The following is a 20,672-nucleotide window of genomic DNA, read 5'->3' on the forward strand; positions in this document are numbered from 1 at the left end:
TCCTCATCTAGCCTTTTAGGGGTACAAACAATAGTAATTGGGGCCCAGTGTGGTTGTGTACGTGTGATATACATACACTTTTTTTGGATCATATTTTCTATTCCGCTATTTAATCAAAAACCTTTGGGGATCAGTTAAATTGGGGGATAGTCTGTGTTGGTACGTGTGAGAGAGATCCACCTTTCCAAGTTGTTGGGGTTCATCTCATACTTCTGAAGGTTTGAGGGTGCTGCCTGTTCCATACCCCCCCTACTCCTCATCTAGCCTTTTAGGGGTACAAACAATAGTAATTGGGGCCTAGTGTGGTTGTGTACGTGTGATATACATACACTTTTTTTGGATCATATTTTCTATTCCGCTATTTAATCAAAAACCTTTGGGGATCAGTTAAATTGGGGGATAGTCTGTGTTGGTACGTGTGAGAGAGATCCACCTTTCCAAGTTGTTGGGGTTCATCTCATACTTCTGAAGGTTTGAGGGTGCTGCCTGTTCCATACTCCCCCTACTCCTAGCCTTTTAGGGGTACAAACAATAGTAATTGGGGCCCAGTGTGGTTGTGTACGTGTGATATACATACACTTTTTTTGGATCATATTTTCTATTCCGCTATTTAATCAAAAACCTTTGGGGATCAGTTAAATTGGGGGATAGTCTGTGTTGGTACGTGTGAGAGAGATCCACCTTTCCAAGTTGTTGGGGTTCATCTCATACTTCTGAAGGTTTGAGGGTGCTGCCTGTTCCATACTCCCCCTACTCCTCATCTAGCCTTTTAGGGGTACAAACAATAGTAATTGGGGCCTAGTGTGGTTGTGTACGTGTGATATACATACACTTTTTTTGGATCATATTTTCTATTCCGCTATTTAATCAAAAACCTTTGGGGATCAGTTAAATTGGGGGATAGTCTGTGTTGGTACGTGTGAGAGAGATCCACCTTTCCAAGTTGTTGGGGTTCATCTCATACTTCTGAAGGTTTGAGGGTGCTGCCTGTTCCATACTCCCCCTACTCCTCATCTAGCCTTTTAGGGGTACAAACAATAGTAATTGGGGCCCAGTGTGGTTGTGTACGTGTGATATACATACACTTTTTTTGGATCATATTTTCTATTCCGCTATTTAATCAAAAACCTTTGGGGATCAGTTAAATTGGGGGATAGTCTGTGTTGGTACGTGTGAGAGAGATCCACCTTTCCAAGTTGTTGGGGTTCATCTCATACTTCTGAAGGTTTGAGGGTGCTGCCTGTTCCATACTCCCCCTACTCCTAGCCTTTTAGGGGTACAAACAATAGTAATTGGGGCCTAGTGTGGTTGTGTACGTGTGATATACATACACTTTTTTTGGATCATATTTTCTATTCCGCTATTTAATCAAAAACCTTTGGGGATCAGTTAAATTGGGGGATAGTCTGTGTTGGTACGTGTGAGAGAGATCCACCTTTCCAAGTTGTTGGGGTTCATCTCATACTTCTGAAGGTTTGAGGGTGCTGCCTGTTCCATACCCCCCCTACTCCTCATCTAGCCTTTTAGGGGTACAAACAATAGTAATTGGGGCCTAGTGTGGTTGTGTACGTGTGATATACATACACTTTTTTTGGATCATATTTTCTATTCCGCTATTTAATCAAAAACCTTTGGGGATCAGTTAAATTGGGGGATAGTCTGTGTTGGTACGTGTGAGAGAGATCCACCTTTCCAAGTTGTTGGGGTTCATCTCATACTTCTGAAGGTTTGAGGGTGCTGCCTGTTCCATACTCCCCCTACTCCTCATCTAGCCTTTTAGGGGTACAAACAATAGTAATTGGGGCCTAGTGTGGTTGTGTACGTGTGATATACATACACTTTTTTTGGATCATATTTTCTATTCCGCTATTTAATCAAAAACCTTTGGGGATCAGTTAAATTGGGGGATAGTCTGTGTTGGTACGTGTGAGAGAGATCCACCTTTCCAAGTTGTTGGGGTTCATCTCATACTTCTGAAGGTTTGAGGGTGCTGCCTGTTCCATACTCCCCCTACTCCTAGCCTTTTAGGGGTACAAACAATAGTAATTGGGGCCTAGTGTGGTTGTGTACGTGTGATATACATACACTTTTTTTGGATCATATTTTCTATTCCGCTATTTAATCAAAAACCTTTGGGGATCAGTTAAATTGGGGGATAGTCTGTGTTGGTACGTGTGAGAGAGATCCACCTTTCCAAGTTGTTGGGGTTCATCTCATACTTCTGAAGGTTTGAGGGTGCTGCCTGTTCCATACCCCCCCTACTCCTCATCTAGCCTTTTAGGGGTACAAACAATAGTAATTGGGGCCTAGTGTGGTTGTGTACGTGTGATATACATACACTTTTTTTGGATCATATTTTCTATTCCGCTATTTAATCAAAAACCTTTGGGGATCAGTTAAATTGGGGGATAGTCTGTGTTGGTACGTGTGAGAGAGATCCACCTTTCCAAGTTGTTGGGGTTCATCTCATACTTCTGAAGGTTTGAGGGTGCTGCCTGTTCCATACTCCCCCTACTCCTCATCTAGCCTTTTAGGGGTACAAACAATAGTAATTGGGGCCCAGTGTGGTTGTGTACGTGTGATATACATACACTTTTTTTGGATCATATTTTCTATTCCGCTATTTAATCAAAAACCTTTGGGGATCAGTTAAATTGGGGGATAGTCTGTGTTGGTACGTGTGAGAGAGATCCACCTTTCCAAGTTGTTGGGGTTCATCTCATACTTCTGAAGGTTTGAGGGTGCTGCCTGTTCCATACTCCCCCTACTCCTCATCTAGCCTTTTAGGGGTACAAACAATAGTAATTGGGGCCTAGTGTGGTTGTGTACGTGTGATATACATACACTTTTTTTGGATCATATTTTCTATTCCGCTATTTAATCAAAAACCTTTGGGGATCAGTTAAATTGGGGGATAGTCTGTGTTGGTACGTGTGAGAGAGATCCACCTTTCCAAGTTGTTGGGGTTCATCTCATACTTCTGAAGGTTTGAGGGTGCTGCCTGTTACATACCCCCCCTACTCCTCATCTAGCCTTTTAGGGGTACAAACAATAGTAATTGGGGCCTAGTGTGGTTGTGTACGTGTGATATACATACACTTTTTTTGGATCATATTTTCTATTCCGCTATTCAATAAAAACCTTTCTAGGGCAAGATCTTAAATTACAGAAATATGAGGAGACCGTCAAATAAGGGCCGTGGCCTGGGTCGTGGTGCTGCTGGTAGAGCTCCTGTTGCAAGGAGAGGACGTGGTCGATCTGTGCCAGCTACACGCACAAGTGAAACACCTTCCTCAAGTGTGAGTAGGCGACAGAACCTGCATCAGTATTTGGTAGGGCATCAAACGCCCCTAGAAGTGATGAGGCCAGAACAAGTTGAGGCGATAGTAGATTGGTTTGCTGCTGACAGTGCCTCCAGTTCCTTCACATTGTCTCCCACCCAGTCTACTGCAGAAAGGTCAGAGTTGGCACCTGCAGCCAATGTCCAACCGTCTTTCACCTCACCCCCTTGCAAATCAGGCCAGCAGTCTGAGCCCCAAGCCATACAGCAGTCTCTTATTCTTTTTGAGGACTCTGTCAGCAGGGTTTCCCAGGGCCATCCACCTAGCCCTGCCCCAGAAGTGGAAGAGATTGAGTGCAGCGATGCCCAACCACTTATTTCTCAAGATGAGTACATGCAAGGATCATCGCAGCACGTCTCCGATGATGACGAAACGCAGGTGCCAACTGCTGCGGCGTTCAGCATTGTGGAGACCGACAAGGAGGGCAGGGGTGAAGACTGGGTGGAAGATGATGTGGAGGACGATGAGGTCCTCGACCCCACATGGAATGAACGTCATGCAGGTGACCTGAGTAGTTTGGAGGAAGAGGCGGTGGTCGCACAGAGCCACCAGCACAGCAGAAGAGGGAGCAGGGTGCAGAAGCGGAGCGGCCGTGCCCTAGACACTACGCCCGCTACTGCCCAACGCAGCAAGGGAACGAGCGCACCAAAGTCAGCTCAAAGGAGTTCTCTAGCGTGGAAGTTCTTTAGAAAATGTGCTGATGACAGGACACGAGTGGTTTGCACCCTGTGCAATCAGAGCTTGAAGCGAGGCATAAACCTTCTCAACCTGAGCACAACCTGCATGATCAGGCATCTAAGTGCAAAGCACGAGCTGCAGTGGAGTACACACCTTCAAAACCAAGAAACGTCTCTGGCTCATCCTGCTTCCTCTTCTGCTGCAGTCTCGGCCGCTCCAGCCACATCTGTAGTGATACCGGCACCTGCCACCCCGCAAATAGACGATCTGTCAGCAACACCACCACCTGGGTCACCAACAACCATCTCCACAATGTCCCGTGGAAGCGTTCAGCTTTCCATCTCCCAAACACTTGAGAGGAAGAGGAAGTACCCCCCTACCCACCCGCGATCCCTGGCCCTGAATGCCAGCATTTCAAAATTATTGGCCTTTGAAATGCTGTCATTCCGTCTGGTGGAGACGCACAGTTTTAAAAACCTTATGTCGGTGGCTGTCCCACAGTACGTCGTGCCCAGCCGCCACTACTTTTCCAGGCAAGCCATCCCTTCCCTGCACAACCAAGTGGGGGAAAATATCAGGTGTGCACTGCGCAACGCCATCTGTGCCAAGGTCCACCTAACTACGGATACGTGGACCAGTAAGCACGGTCAGGGGCGTTATATCTCCCTAACGGCACACTGGGTAAATGCAGTGGCGGATGGGCCTGAGGCGGATAGCAATTTGGCGCATGTCCTTCCACCACCGAGGATTGCAGGGCGCTTCAGTTTGCCTCCTGTTCCTAACTCCTCCTACTCCGCTTCCTCATCCTCTACCGCCTCCTCATCCGGACAGCGTAACACCTTCACCACCAACTTCAGCACGGCCAGGGGTAAACGACAGCAGGCAGTTTTACAACTTGCCTGTTTGGGGGACAAACCACACACCGCGCAGGAGTTGTGGAGGAGCATGGAACAGCAGACAAATGAGTGGTTGCTGCCAGCGAGCCTCAAGCCCGGCCTGGTGGTGTGCGATAACGGGCGAAATCTCATAGCAGCTCTGGGCCTAGCCGGTTTGACGCACATCCCTTGCCTGGCGCATGTGCTGAATTTGGTGGTGCAGAGGTTCCTTAAAAACTACCCCGATATGTCAGAGCTGCTGCAGAAAGTGCGGGCCGTTTGTGCGCACTTTCGGCGTTCTCACCCTGCTGCTGCTCGCCTGGCAGCGCTGCAGCGTAACTTCGGCCTTCCCGCTCACCGCCTCATATGTGACGTGCCCACAAGGTGGAACTCCACCTTGCACATGCTGGAAAGACTGTGCGAGCAGCAGCAGGCCATAGTGGAGTTTCAGCTGCAGCATGCACGCGTGAGTCGCTCTGCGGAACAGCACCACTTCACCACCAATAACTGGGCCTCCATGCGAGACCTGTGTGCCTTGTTGCGCTGTTTTGAGTACTCCACCAACATGGCCAGTGGCAATGATGCCGTTCTCAGCTTAACTATCCCACTTCTATGCCTCCTTGAAAAAACAATTCGGGCGATGATGGAAGAGGATGTGGCACAGGATGAGGAGGAGGAGGAGGATGAAGAGGTAACATTTCCAAGGCTTTCAGGGCAGTCATTCGCAAGGGGCTCCGAGGGTGGGTTCCTGCACACGCAAACGCCAGGGACGCAATTGTCCAGCAGGGGCACAGTTCTGGAGGATGAGGAGGATGAGGAGGAGGAGGAGCTGGAGGAGGAGATGGAACCATGTTCACAGCAGGGTGGCACCCAGGCCAGCTCATGGCCATCACTGGTGCGTGGCTGGGGGGATACAGAAGACACGGACGATACACCTCCCACAGAGGACAGCCTTTCGTTGCCTCTGGGCAGCCTGGCACACATGAGCGATTACATGCTGCAGTGTCTCCACAACGACCGCCGAGTTGCCCACATTCTAACTTGTGCTGATTACTGGGTGGCCACGCTGCTGGATCCCCGTTACAAGGACAACGTACCGTCCTTAATTCACTCACTGGAGCGCGATCGCAAGATGCGCGAGTACAAGCGCACGCTGGTAGACGCCATGCTGCTGGCATTTCCATCTGACAGCGGGGCCACAGTGGAAGCACAAGGCAGAGGAGGAGGAGGAGGAGGTCGCCAACGCAACCAGGGCACCGCCAGCACCTCAGAAGGCAGGGTTAGCATGGCCGAAATGTGGAAAAGCTTTGTCAGCACGCCACAACAAACAGCAGCACCAGCAGCTCAGATGGAACGTCTTAGCAGGAGGCAGCATTTTACCAACATGGTGGAGCAGTATGTGTGCACACGCCTACATGTAGTGAATGACGGGTCTGCCCCCTTCAACTTCTGGGTCTCCAAATTGGGCACATGGCCTGAGCTTGCCCTTTACGCCTTGGAGGTGCTGGCGTGCCCTGCAGCCAGTGTATTATCTGAACGGGTATTTAGCACGGCTGGGGGCGTTATAACAGACAAGCGCAGCCGCCTGTCCAGAGACAATGTGGACAAGCTCACGTTCATTAAAATGAACCAGGCATGGATCCCACGGGACTTTTCCGTACCTTATGCAGAATAGCAATGGATACCGACCTTACCCACCCATTGTTCCATTTTTGCTCTTTCTCACTCTTTTGGGGTGTACCCTCATTTAAAATTTTTGAAAAGAAGCAGTGTTGGCTACCTCGTCCTCCTCCTCAGGGCCAGATTAATGTAGGGGCTATTGGAGCTGCAGCTCCAGGCCCCTACCTTTTATATAGGCCCCGGGTTGGCCATATTCACTGTTACCGCTCTTCTGTCACTTGTAAACACAGAAGTCTGGCTTCTATGCTCGCTTCCCCAGGCAGCACCCTCAGAACCTCCCCACACAGCGTGAAGGCCGGACAAGGAGGGACAGTTGGCGATGCATGGATGTGTTTATGGGCTTCAGAGACAGCATCCCATGTTGAATTAGGCATGCATGGCTGCACCCTTCCTCCTCTGGGTGCATGGCAAGGCACGGCCCTTAAGGCCCTTCAAAATCCTCAGCACCAAGCCCATGATGCTGTTAATCCGGCCCTGGTCCTCCTCCACCGCCGCTTCCACCTACACCGCCCATAGGTGTGCGCAGCCTATTGCATTAAGGTGTGCACCCCAAAGTTGAAATACACATGCATGTGTTTGCCAGCAGGGAGAGTAATGTATCGGGGCCATGTACCTGTAGGCAAGGAGAAATAGAGCAGAGCAGGTCCCAGGGAGATCTTTCCCATCTCCTCACTGGCAATGCTATGTGCCCTAGGTGATTAGGGTGTGCCCAGGCACACCCAGCACACCCTGTGCGCACGCCTATGTCACCGCCACATCCACCACCACCTCAACCTCCCTCCTACTCCATATGGGCCTCGTCCTTCAGAGATGAAGAAGAACATTGTTTTATTTTTCTGTTTTTTTTTGTTGTTTTAAGTTATTTCCCTATCCACATTTGTTTGCAGAGCACTTGCCATGCTCTTAATTACGTTTTGCTGCCATTTGCAGCACTCTAGCCCTTTCCTTTGGTGTTTTAGAGCCATTTTAGTGCCTTAAAGTTCGGGTCCCCATTGACTTCAATGGGGTTCGGTGTCCGGGAAAAGTTCGGTAAAAGTCCGGGACACGGACCCGGACTTTTTTTTAAAGTTCGGCCGAACCCGTCGAACACGGACATCTAGGTGTCCGCTCAACCCTAATCACGATATTAAGACAGCTTTTCTTAATGGTGATATTGAAGAAGAAATGTACATGTCACAGCCAGAAGGATATTTGAAAAAGGGACAAGAGCATCTTGTCTGCAAGTTGAATAAATCTCTTTATGGCCTTAAACAATCAGCTCGAGCATGGAACCTGAAGATTAATCAAGTTCTACTAAATGAAGGATTTACAAGAAGCAAAGCTGATCCGTGCCTATATGCTAAACAAGTAGACACTGAGTGGATGTATCTGCTAATTTATGTAGATGACCTGATCATTGCTCACAAAAACGACAATGAAATTGCAAAGTTAACAGGAGTACTCAACAAGCACTTTGAAACTAAAGACCTAGGTGAAGTGACATATTATCTTGGAATTGACATCCAGCGTGAGAAAGATGGAAGTTTCCTGTTGAATCAGAGTGCAAAAATTGAATCTATTCTTCAGCAATTCAACATGACAGAGGCGAAAGGAGCAAGCACACCTATGGATACAGTCTATCCAAAGTTAGAAGGAGAAGATGATCTTCTCACATCCAATGAACAATACAGACAAGCAGTGGGGGCACTTCTCTACATTGCAACCACTACACGTCCAGACATTGCAGCCAGCATGTCTCTTCTTTGCAGGCGAGGTGATAAACCACGTCAAAGAGACTGGAATGCGATCAAAAGAGTTATGAGATATCTGAAACAGACAAAAGACTTAAATTTGAAACTATCAGCAAGTGATGGTTTAAACCTTGTGGGATATGTGGACTCCGATTGGGCAGGTGATCACAGCACACGCAAATCCACAAGTGGTTACTTATTAAAATTGGGAGACAGTCCTATATCATGGTCCAGCAAGAAACAGATGTCAGTGGCATTGTCCTCTACAGAAGCTGAACACATATCTGCAGCTTATGCCAGTCAAGAAGTTGTGTGGTTACAGCAATTGTAATGTAAAAAATATAATAAAGGAAAAAATATAATAAACAGCAGCAACTTCTAGTGTGACCACACCCTGTAGAATATTGTAAAAATAAGTCGCGCTATAATATGATCAATGGAGATATAAAGTCCATACAGTCCAAGCATAAAGTGAAGATGTAATCCAGAACCAGGAACCCCAAAGGTTGTATGCTTACCAGATTGAGGTAAGGTAAAGGCAGATTCTTTGGATAGAACTTGTCACCTTGATAGTAGATCCAGGTCCACGTGAACGGTTAGCTCAATGGTCATTGGATCATGGAAGTAAAGGTAAAAACGCAATAGCGTAAAACCTTACAAACTAAATTAATTAGACACCACAGTGTTCTTGAAAAATAAGTTCAATTGTGTGAATGAATAAACCTCCACCAATAAGGTTGATCACTAATAACAGTGAATAAAAAAAAACCATGCAAAAAATAAATAAAAATATAAAAAATGAATAATAAATGTGATGGGTACCCCTTACCAAAGGTGATAAGGGTAAACATCAAAAATAATATGACGTGTTATAGCTGAAGTCGCCTCTTACCGGACAACATTAATTGAATAGCCAATATAGGGAAGGCAAAAGTGTGAAATTTGCGTGTTGAACCACCACCTTTTGTAGCTAGATTCGCCTCTTACCATATGAAATAAGGATTATAGCAAACGTGCAGATCACAATTCAGTGTGAACCCGGAGCCAATAATAAGATACACCAATAGGGGTCGCCTCTTACCAAATATAAATAGTAGTTGAGCCTGTATGATGATCGAGCATCCAAGGACCCGACCCTTACTCTGGGGTGCTGTTTCCTCAAATATCGGAGGTATTGCAAGTGTTCACCCACATGAAGAAAAAAAGGCTCCCATAGCGTAAAACCATTAAAATTTATTCTCAAATAAAAGCAAAAAAACTTACAGCAAGACCAGGAATGAAGGAGCAATGTTTGTCAGCCGCCGGCCGGACGGCTTCGCTCGCCCGCACTCTCCGGTCGCAATCCGATGACGTCAGTACGCCGTGACCCTAAGTGATGGTTTAAACCTTGTGGGATATGTGGACTCCGATTGGGCAGGTGATCACAGCACACGCAAATCCACAAGTGGTTACTTATTAAAATTGGGAGACAGTCCTATATCATGGTCCAGCAAGAAACAGATGTCAGTGGCATTGTCCTCTACAGAAGCTGAACACATATCTGCAGCTTATGCCAGTCAAGAAGTTGTGTGGTTACAGTAATTACTCAAGGATCTTGGAGAAGCAACATCAGAACCTACCGTCTTATTTGAGGATAATCAGGCTTGCATTAAGCTTGCAACAAGTGAGAAAATTAATGGAAGAACCAAGCACATCGATGTCAGACATCATTACATTCATGACTTAGTTGATCAGAAAGTGATTGTACTTGTGTATTGTGAGTCGGAAAAAATGATTGCTGATGCTTTGACAAAGCCACTAGCTAGAACCAGATTTGTGGATCTTAGATCAGAAATGGGATTGACATAGATAGTAGTTGTTGAGTGGGGGTGTTAGCATACAAGGTTTGTATTTAATTAGCAACAACCACTGTATGTCATTGCTGTGTGCCTATTACATTGTATGACCACTAGATGGCAGTGTTACATTTGTGAGTTCATGTTTTGTCTATGCCTCAAAAGAGTAATAAAAGAAGAGTTCCTGCTCCAAACAAAAAGCAGCGTTCATTGAAACAACAGACTGTTTGCCTGTACTTTGTTTAGCCCCAAAAGGTTATATCTAACAAGACGAGCTGGTACTTGCAGTGGAAAAGTGCCAATAGAGACATGTGATCCTATATAGAAGAATCCCAGGGGCTCTATGATCATTGCAGGGAGAAGAACAGTCAGCTGTGTTTACAACATCCGACCGTTCTTCTCTGTCAGCGGGGAAAGATCGTGGGTGTCAGGCGGCAATTGGAGCCAGCTGCCCGCTGCATCGGCTTCCTCCCTAGCCTCGTGCTCGCAAGCGCCATACATGTACAGCAATTCGCCTGGGAGCGACTGCCTGCTGCAGTACATCTGCGGCGGGCGGTCGGAAAGTGGTTAAGAGGGGATATGATCACCATGTATAAATACATAAGGGGTCCATATAGTGAACTTGGTGTTGAGTTATTCACTTTAAGGTCAACACAGAGGACAAGGGGGCACTCTTTACGTCTAGAGGAAAACAGATTTCTTCTCCAAATACAGAAAGTTTTCTTCACCGTAAGAGCTGTGAAAATGTGGAATAGACTCCCTCCAGAGGTGGTTCTGAACAGCTCACTAGATTGCTTTAACCACTTGCCGACCGCCGCACGACTATCTACGTCGGCGGTCAGCCCCTCACAGGCAAACTAACGTAGGGCTACGTTGCTTGCTTGTGAGGGTCTAGGGAGCGAGCGCGCGCCCCCGGGGGCGCGCTCCCGCTCCCGCGTGGTCACGGACCCCCCCGCGCGTGTGACCAGCGGACCCGATGTCCGCCGGCCACTCGGCGATCGGCGGGGGAGAGGGAGAATGTCAGGCAGCTTGTGTAAACAAGCTGCCTGTCATTCTCCTCGCTGTAAAGACACTGATCACTCGGATCTAGTATGTAGATCCGTTGATCAGTGTCCTTACAGCTGAAGCCACAGCCAATCACAGTAGAAACCACGCCCCTAGGGACACACACAGCCCCTCCCTCCCAAATAAAGTTAACCCCTTCACTACCAGTGTATTTTTACAGTAACAGTGCATATGTATAGCACTGATTACTGTAGAAATGTCACTGGTAACCCCAAAAGTGTCAAAAATGTCAGTCAAGGGTCCGATCTGTCCGCCGCAATGTACCAGTACCGCAAAAAAAATCGCAGATCGCCGCCATTACGCGTTAAAAAAAAACCAACAAAAATGATAAAAATCTTTCCCTTTGTTAGTAAACGCGATAACTTTTGCGCAAACCAATCAAAATACGCTTTTTGCGATTTTTTTTACCAAACATAGGTAGCATAAAACAAATTGGCCGAAAATTTTAAAAAATTTTGATTTTTACATTTTTTTTTGGGGGAATTTCATATAAAAAAATGTGAAAAATATTGCTATTTTTGCAAAATTGACTCTCTTTTTTTTTTTTATAGCGCGTGATCAAAAAATCGCACAGGTGATCAAATATCACCAAAAGAAAGCTCTGTTTGTGGGAAAAAAAGGACGTCAAATTCGTTTAGGTACAGCGTCGCACGACCGCGCAATTGTCCGTTAAAGTCACGCAGTGCCGAATCGCAAAATACCCCCTGGTCGGAATGGGGGTAAAATCTTCCGGGGCTTAAGTGGTTAAAAAAGGTCTAGATTCTTTCCTGGGTGTACATAATATAATTGGGTACTAATATTTATAGGTAAAGTTGATCCAGGGAATATCTGATTGCCTCTCGGGGGATCAGGAAACAATTTTTCCCCCCGCTGTAGTAAATTGGATCATGCTTTGCTGGGGTTTTACACCTTCCTCTGGATCAACTGCGGGTATAGGATTGTGTATATGGGATGGTATTGTTGGGTTTTCAATGCTGTTTTTTTTTTTTTTTTTTTTATTGGTTGAGCCAGGTGGACTTTTTTCAACCTGACTGCCTATGTAACTATGTAACTATATATTCATTATTTTTTCACTAAGTGTCCAACAAATGTGATGGCTCCAAGGGTACAAACCATCTAACACTGCCCGGGGATGCTTTCAATGGTCAGCTTTTATTTACTGTATATGGATTAAACCTTTTTTACCCAAATTAAAAAAATAACTTCTGATTGGAGCACTGTGCAGAGGGGCGTGTCAGACAGTTGTGTGATAGAGATGTGGTCCAGGTTCTCAATTATGCTGCTAACATAGAGTATATAACCTCCCACGTATGTAAAAAAAAAAAAAAAAGAAGATTTTCTTACTCTATATGCAGTCTGACTTTATTAGAGTAATCAATACTGAGGCTTCAGTTTTTGCTTCACATATTTACCTCCCAGCCGAGCTCAGCAAAGGACACCCAGGCCAAGGTCCAGCTGCTATCTTCTAGAATTGCAGTAATAATGATAAATATTGGATTTTTCTCTAATATTTCTTCCGCCTTGGCTCAGATTCTGAGGATGAAACAATTCTAACATGTGTGATTGAGAAGCACAGATATAAATACCTCCCGCACCTGACTAGCGAAAATATACTGGGAAGCTGAACAATGCAGGTGAGTTCAACAAATCCTACTGGATGGGGATGAGGGGGGGGGGGGGGGGGTGGATGTAGGACCCTCTGTAATAGATGGCAATTGATTCATCCTCAGCAGGACAGAGACTCCCCTAGGAGGGAAGGATAGTCCACTGTAGCCAGGATGGGTGCCCAAATGGGATGTGAATGCCATTATCTGACCTCAGGGATCTATATCTGTTGGAGATAAATCTGTCGTACATAAGAGCATTTCAGTTTTTGCCAGCGAGGGAGCGACACGTTTCTTTATTTTTCAGTTTTACACAATTTTCTTTCCCCAAGGGGGGTGGATTTCTTTCTTTTTTCTGGGCATTATTTTTTTGGCACAGCACTATAGACAGAAGCCATTACACTGGATGCCAGGCAGTAAAAACACACAGCACCTCGGATAGGAAGGTTGTGCATGTGCTTATGGCTCATACACAGCTGAGTCCTATGGCTCATACACTGAGTCTCGAACCATATGCAGGGATAGGGCTGGACCCAGTGGCTTCCACTGCTAGGCAGTGGCAATGCCAATGCTGGTATTATACTGTTGTACAGTAAGGGAGCACCTCTACGCCTTACTGCCTGACCCACAGTTTATTCCCTTGAGTACTTTCAACATGATGCTCACAGTATCCCAGCGCTGGTCACTTACGGAATACCAGCCTGGCTACACAGCACCCACTGGGATTCTCTCATACCCGTCATAGTTTTACCTGGTGAGCTGACAAAAAAGAATGCCTTTTTCAGTGATTTACTGAGTTAATAAAATCAAGGATATGTATACACTCCAGCCATCCCTTGAAGGTGGTAGCCCAGAGTAGTCTGAGAACTGCATAACATCCTTACATTGCTTGAGGCTTCCCGCTCCTCTAAGGCAATCTAATGAATTGAGTCCAACTAACTACATGTTGGTGTGGTCCACCTGCAGAAAAAACGTCAGGCAGCACTCTCCCTGTGACCAAACTCTCCCTGAGCTCCCGCTATACCTATTTAAATAAGAGAGAATTACAGCAGGCCACCTATATGCCCTACCCTACAATACTACATGGAGGATGTCACTAATACAGATCACAGGTATCTTATTGGTTGATCAGTTATTTTTCTATTGTGCAGGTTTGTTGGTTTCTTTATGGTCTGTGTTTAAATATCAAATGTTTATGGATGGTTTATGGTGTTACATATAGTTACATAGTTACATAGTTAGTGAGGTTGAAAAAAGACATCAGTCCATCCAGTTCAACCTATGATGTGTGTGTGTGTTTGCTTTAAGCCGTACATTGTATACCCCTGTATGTTGTGGTCTTTAAGGTGTCCATCTAACAGTTTTTTGAAACTATCAATGCTCCCTGCTGATACGACTGCTTGTGGAAGAGAATTCCACATCCTTACCGCTCTTACAGTGAAGAACCCCTTACGCACTTTAAGGTTAAACCGCCTTTCCTCTAGTTTTAGTGAGTGGCCACGAGTCTTATTGTATCTCCTTTCTCTGAATAGTTTGTTCCTTATGCTCGGGTCGCCAGTACAGTATTTGTACATTGATATCATATCCCCCCTCAATCGTCTCTTCTCCAGAGAGAATAAGTTCAGGGCTTGTAGTCTTTCTTCATAGCTGATGTCCTCCATCCCCCTAATTATTTTTGTTGCCCTTCTCTGGACTTTCTCCAGTTCCAGCACATCCTTCCTGAGGACCGGTGCCCAGAACTGGACAGCATACTCCAGATGTGGCCGGACCAGAGTCTTGTAGAGCGGGAGAATAATCTCTTTATTTCTGGAGTGAATCCCCTTTTTTATACATCCCAGTATTCTGTTGGCTTTGCTTGCTGCGGCCTGGCATTGCATGCCACTGCCAAGCCTGTTGTCTACCAGTACCCCTAAGTCCTTTTCCATCCTAGACTCACCCAGAGGTTCCCCCCCTAGCGAGTAGCTTGCTTTCTGGTTTCTGGCCCCCAAGTGCATTACTTTACATTTTTCAACATTAAATCTCATCTGCCATGTAGTTGCCCACTCCGTTATTTTGTTCAGGTCCGCTTGCAAGGTTTCCACATCCTGCATAGAAGATATTGGCATGCCTAATTTAGTATCATCCGCAAATACTGAGATTGTACTAGATATCCCCTCCTCTAGATCATTTATGAATAAATTAAACAGGATTGGTCCCAGGACAGAACCCTGGGGGACCCCACTTTCCACACCCGCCCAATCCGAGTACTCCCCATTAATCACCACCCTCTGTACTCTCCCCTGGAGCCAGTTCTCTATCCAGGTACTCACCTTATGGTCCATACCTATCTTCCTTAGTTTGTACAGTAAGCGTTTGTGGGGAACGGTGTCGAAGGCCTTTGCAAAGTCCAGATACACCACATCCACAGGCTTACCTTTATCTAGGTGGCAGCTCACTTCATCATAGAAGGTTAATAGATTGGTTTGGCACGAACGATTTTTCATGAATCCGTGCTGATTAATACTTATAATACCGTTTTCATTACTAAAGATTTCATCTTTACATTTCTTATTACACTCTTTATAATGCTTAAATGCTGCCACTGACCCCTCAGTCTTGTATTTTTTGAAGGCCTTTTCTTTAGCTCTAATATACATTTTTATGTTGGAGTTTAGCCACCCAGGGTTTAGTTTTGTTCTTTTAAATTTATTTCCCAGTGGAATGCACTGGCCCACCCCCTTGTTAAGTATGCTCTTGAAGCACTCCCATTTTTCCTCCGTGTTCTTTGTTCCCAGGGTTCTATCCCATTTTATATTTTCTAGCAGTGAGCGCAGTTTAGGGAAATTGGCTCTTTTGAAATTCAGCGTCTTAATATTACCCTTGTGTTTCCTATTACTGTGATTAATACTGAAACCAATTGACCTATGGTCACTGCTCCCTAAGTTTTCCCGTATTTCTATATCCGTGAGCAGGTCTGCATTGTTGGTAATCAGTAGGTCAAGTACCGCATTGTTTCTTGTCGGTGCATTCACCATCTGACCCATGAAATTGTCCTGCAAAATATTTAGGAACTGCCTAGCCTTGGCTGAGTGCGCGGTTCCTTCTGCCCAGTCTATATCAGGATAATTAAAGTCCCCCATTATAATGACATTTCCCATCCTTGCTGCCAATCCTATCTGTAACATGAGGTCCGCCTCCCCCTCCTCACTCTGGTTGGGGGGCCTATAGCATACGCCCAATATTACCTTCCCCACCGTGCCTTCCCTTTGAAGCTCTACCCATAGGGATTCTGCCTCGTCCATAGCTCCATTAATATCATCCCTCATATTTACCTGTATACTGTTCTTAATATACAGACATACCCCTCCCCCTTTTTTACCCTCTCTATCCCTGCGATAAAGGGAATACCCCTGAATGGTCGCCATCCAATCATGAGAGCTGTCGAACCAAGTCTCAGTTATCCCCACAAAATCTAAGTCCTCCTCAAACATCAGCAGCTCCAGCTCTCCCATCTTGTTGGCCAGGCTTCTGGCATTGGTATACAAGCCTCGTAATTTAGATTGGTTACATTTATCCTCATTTGATGTTTTTAGGCTGCTCTCTTGATTTTTCCCCGTACCCACCCTGGGTTTAGGAGCTCCGAACACCCTACCGCTAATGCCCCCATTTCTGCCCTCTGAATCTTGCTTTCCACTGGCTAATTCTACATCTGTACCCTCCCCCCCATTCCCTAGTTTAAAAGCCCCTCTAACTTTTTGGCCATCCTCTCACCCAGTACGGCTGCACCCACCCCATTTAGGTGCAATCCGTCCCTACCAAAGAGCCGGTGACCGACTGAGAAGTCGGCCCAGTTCTCCAGGAAAGTCATGGAAGTCATGGAAGGGGGTGCACTGGGTTACTTTGGGTTATTTATTTGGGGGTACTTATTTCAGATAATTGCAAAATGAGCAAACAGTGTGATCAGGCAGTGGTAAAAGCAAATAGACTTTCCAGGATGCATCACTAGAGGTATCATCAGCAGGAGGAAGGAGGTCCTGATTCCTCTATATAGATCTTTATATCACTAGAGGGGTCACCAGCAGGAGGAAGGGGGTCCTGAATCTTCTATGAAGATCTTTATATCACTAGAGGGATCACCAGCAGGGGGAAGGAAGTCCTGATTCTTCTATGAAGATCTTTATATCACTAGAGATCACCAGCAGGGGGAAGGAGGTCCTGATTCTTCTATATAGATCTTTATATCACTAGAGGGGTCACCAGCAGGAGGAAGGGGGTCCTGATTGTTCTATATAGATCTTTATATCACTAGAGGGGTCACCAGCAGGAGGAAGGAGGTCCTGATTCCTTTATATAGATCTTTATATCACTAGAGGGGTCACCAGCAGGAGGAAGGAGGTCCTGATTCCTCTATATAGATCTTTATATCACTAGAGGGACCACCAGCAGGAGGAAGGAGGTCCCGATTGCTCTATATAGATCTTTATATCACTAGAGGGGTCACCAGCAGGAGGAAGGAGGTCCTGATTCCTTTATATAGATCTTTATATAACTAGAGGGGTCACCAGCAGGAGGAAGGAGGTCCTGATTCCTCTATATAGATCTTTATATAACTAGAGGGGTCACCAGCAGGAGGAAGGAGGTCCTGATTCCTCTATATAGATCTTTATATAACTAGAGGGGTCACCAGCAGGAGGAAGGGGGTCCTGATTCCTTTATATATATCTTTATATCACTAGAGGGGTCACCAGCAAGAGGAAGGAGGTCCTGATTCCTCTATATAGATCTTTATATCACTAGAGGGGTCACCAGCAGGAGGAAGGGGGTCCTGATTCCTTTATATATATCTTTATATCGCTAGAGGGGTCACCAGCAGGAGGAAGGAGGTCCTGATTTCTCTATATAGATCTTTATATCACTAGAGGGGTCACCAGCTGGAGGAAGGGGGTCCTGATTCCTTTATATATATCTTTATATCGCTAGAGGGGTCACCAGCAGGAGGAAGGAGGTCCTGATTTCTCTATATATATCTTTATATCACTAGAGGGGTCACCAGCAGGAGGAAGGAGGTCCTGATTCCTCTATATAGATCTTTATATCACTCAAGGGGCAGAGATGTATAGTAACTAAGTAGAACTACTTCACTACTGTACTTAAGTACCGAAAGGCGGTATCTGTACTTTCCTAGAGTAGAATTTTTTTCTCCTACTTCCACTTTTACTTCACTACATTTTTTCAATGATTTCAATACTTCTACTCCGATATTTTTTTTTTGTGCTGCATAGTTACTCGTTACAATTATAAAAATGACCACTGCCAGAACAGTAGATGGCAGGTTTCATGAAGCTCAAAACACGTGTATTATCAGCGCATACGAAAATAAATGCTACTGTATGTATAAATAAAAGCTGCATTTGAAACAATAAAAAACAATATGATGTTCAAACTTTTGATTTCTTTCTTTAAAAACTACATAACACAGTACTTTTACTTTCAGTACTTGAGTAGCAAAATGTTTAAAAAACTACTTGCAATACTTAAGTGCAAAAAATGTTGAATACTTTAGTACTTCTACTCAAGTCACTTTTTGATCGAGCACTTCCACTTCTACTCAAGTCACTTTTGATCAAGCACTTCCACTTCTACTCAAGTCACTTTTGATCGAGCACTTGTACTTTTACTCAAGTATGGGTTTCGAGTACTTTATACAACTCTGTCAAGGGGTCACCAGCAGGAGGGAGAAGGTCCTGATTGCTCTATATAGATCTTTATATCACTAGAGGGATCACCAGCAGGAGGGAGGAGGTCCTGATTGCTCTATATAGATCTTTATATCACTAGAGGGATCACCAGCAGGAGGAAGGAGGTCCTGATTGCTCTATATAGATCCTTAGTGAGACCTCATTTAGAATACTGTGTCCAGTTTTAGAGATCTCACTTACAAAAGGATATTGATAAGATGGAATGAGTCCAGAGACGAGTAACAAAAATGGTGAAAGGTTTGGAGGGATAAAACATATCAAGAGAGACTTCAGCAACTTAATATGAACAGTCTGGAGGAAAGAAAAGAAAGGGGAGACATGAGTGAAATCTTTAACTACATAAAGGGGGTAAATAGGGGTTCAGGAAAGCAGTTTTTTTTTTTTAATACGATATCAAAATCAAGAACACAAGAACATGACCTCAAACTAGCAAAAGGAAAGTTCAAAACTAATTTTAGAAATTATTATTTTACAGAAAGGGTAGTTGATGCTTGGCATAAACTTCCAGCAGAGGTAGTGAGACAGTCAACAGTAAATGGGCTCAAACATGCTTGGGAAAAAAATAGATTTATACGCAGACAAAAAAGGTAACGAAAAAAAAAAAAAAAAACAGACAAACAAGAAAAAAAAAAATAAAATGGGCAGATTTGATGAACGGCTGGGTCTTTTTTCTGCTGTCACTTTTCTGCCCAGCTCAAGGAACTCCTACCAAGCACTGGAGGAACCCTGGTTGAGAATGGTTGCATACATTATGATCAAGTTTAGTAGGTTTATGGATTTAGCACAATGAAAGCTTGTCCCTGCATAGTTATGGGCCACTCATTTATTCCCATGATCAGTTAAAAGAAAAGTAATTGCTTATAAATGTGAATACAAATCATCACAAAACATTAAAGTAGATTAGGATATCTAAGAAGAAAATGTAAAGGACACTAATCATCCTTCCTCTATCACTCAGCCCCTATCGTTGGACTTTGGTTTGTTCCTTGTTTTCTGGGCTCCTGTTATCGCTCTCCAATCACCTCTCAACCAGAAAAAGAGTGAGTGTTATTTTCCTCTATTACTTGGTTGTTACATCTCCTATAGGCTACATTTTAATACATACATTTTTTTTATTTCTGAAACCTTTCTGTTTTGATCTAAGAGTAGTTTGATGGTAGGCAGTTTATTTTTTAACCACTTAAGCCCCAGAAGATTTTACCCCCTTCCTGACCAGGGGGTATTTTGCGATTCGGCACTGCGTGACTTTAACGGACAATTGCGCGGTCGTGCGACGCTGTACCCAAATGAAGTTGACGTCCTTTTTTTCCCACAAACAGAGCTTTTTTTTAGTGGTATTTGATCACCTGTGCGATTTTTTGATCATGCGCTGTAAACAAAAAAAGACAATTTTGCAAAAAAATAACAATATTTTTCACATTTTTTATATGAAATTCCCCCCCAAAAAAATGTAAAAATCTAATTTTTTTTTCATTTTTGGCCAATTTGTTTTCTGCTACCTATGTTTGGTAAAAAAAAATCACAATAAGCGTATTTTGATTGGTTCGCGCAAAAGTTATTGCGTTTACTAACTAAGGGAAAGATTTTTGTCATTTTTGTTGTTTTTTTTTTTTTTAACGAGTAATGGTGGCGATCTGCGATTTTTTTGCGGTACTGCGACATTGCGACGGACAGATCGGACCCTTATATTAAAAAAGAATAGCGCGCAAATGCAAAAGAAATAACTACCAAATCTGAAAACAATCCACAAATAAAAATGGGGATTTGGTCCCACCATATGGCCATATCGTGCTCAAGCCCACCACTACGTCAAAGTACCCCATTATCAGTGGGTCCTACACTATCCATGAAAAAGAGATGAATCCAGCCTAACCCTTGGAGATAATACTCCTTGCTGGGAAGGATGTGCAAATGCACTACAGGGGACTCCTCCTATATCCACTTGATGGTGGACACTGATTGAGTACAGGAGTGTGGGGGGACCCTTGACTGACATTTATGACACTTTTGGGGATACCAGTGACATTACTACAGTAATCAGTGCTATACATATGCACTGTTACTGTAAAAATGGCACTGGAAGGGAAGGGGTTAACTTTATTGGAGAGGGAGGGGTTAAGTGTGTC

General features: G+C 44.7%; 1 protein-coding gene across 1 annotated transcript in view; it reads left to right on the top strand.

Annotated features, from left to right (window-relative positions):
- Nucleotides 1–12,744: 12,744 nt before the first annotated feature.
- Nucleotides 12,745–20,672, top strand: part of LOC309557642 (microfibril-associated glycoprotein 4-like) — a gene marked incomplete at its 3' end in the record, with an annotated part of 38,154 nt that continues 30,226 nt past the window's right edge. The window contains exons 1-2 of the mRNA XM_082260433.1: nt 12,745–12,838; nt 19,505–19,586. Of these exons, the coding sequence (XP_082116559.1) occupies nt 12,833–12,838; nt 19,505–19,586 (88 nt within the window). The 5' untranslated portion in view covers nt 12,745–12,832. The remainder of the gene's footprint in view (nt 12,839–19,504; nt 19,587–20,672) is intronic.

Source organism: Pelophylax lessonae (assembly GCF_965119305.1).
Source record: "Pelophylax lessonae genome assembly, chromosome: 6".
NCBI lineage: Eukaryota > Metazoa > Chordata > Amphibia > Anura > Ranidae > Pelophylax > Pelophylax lessonae.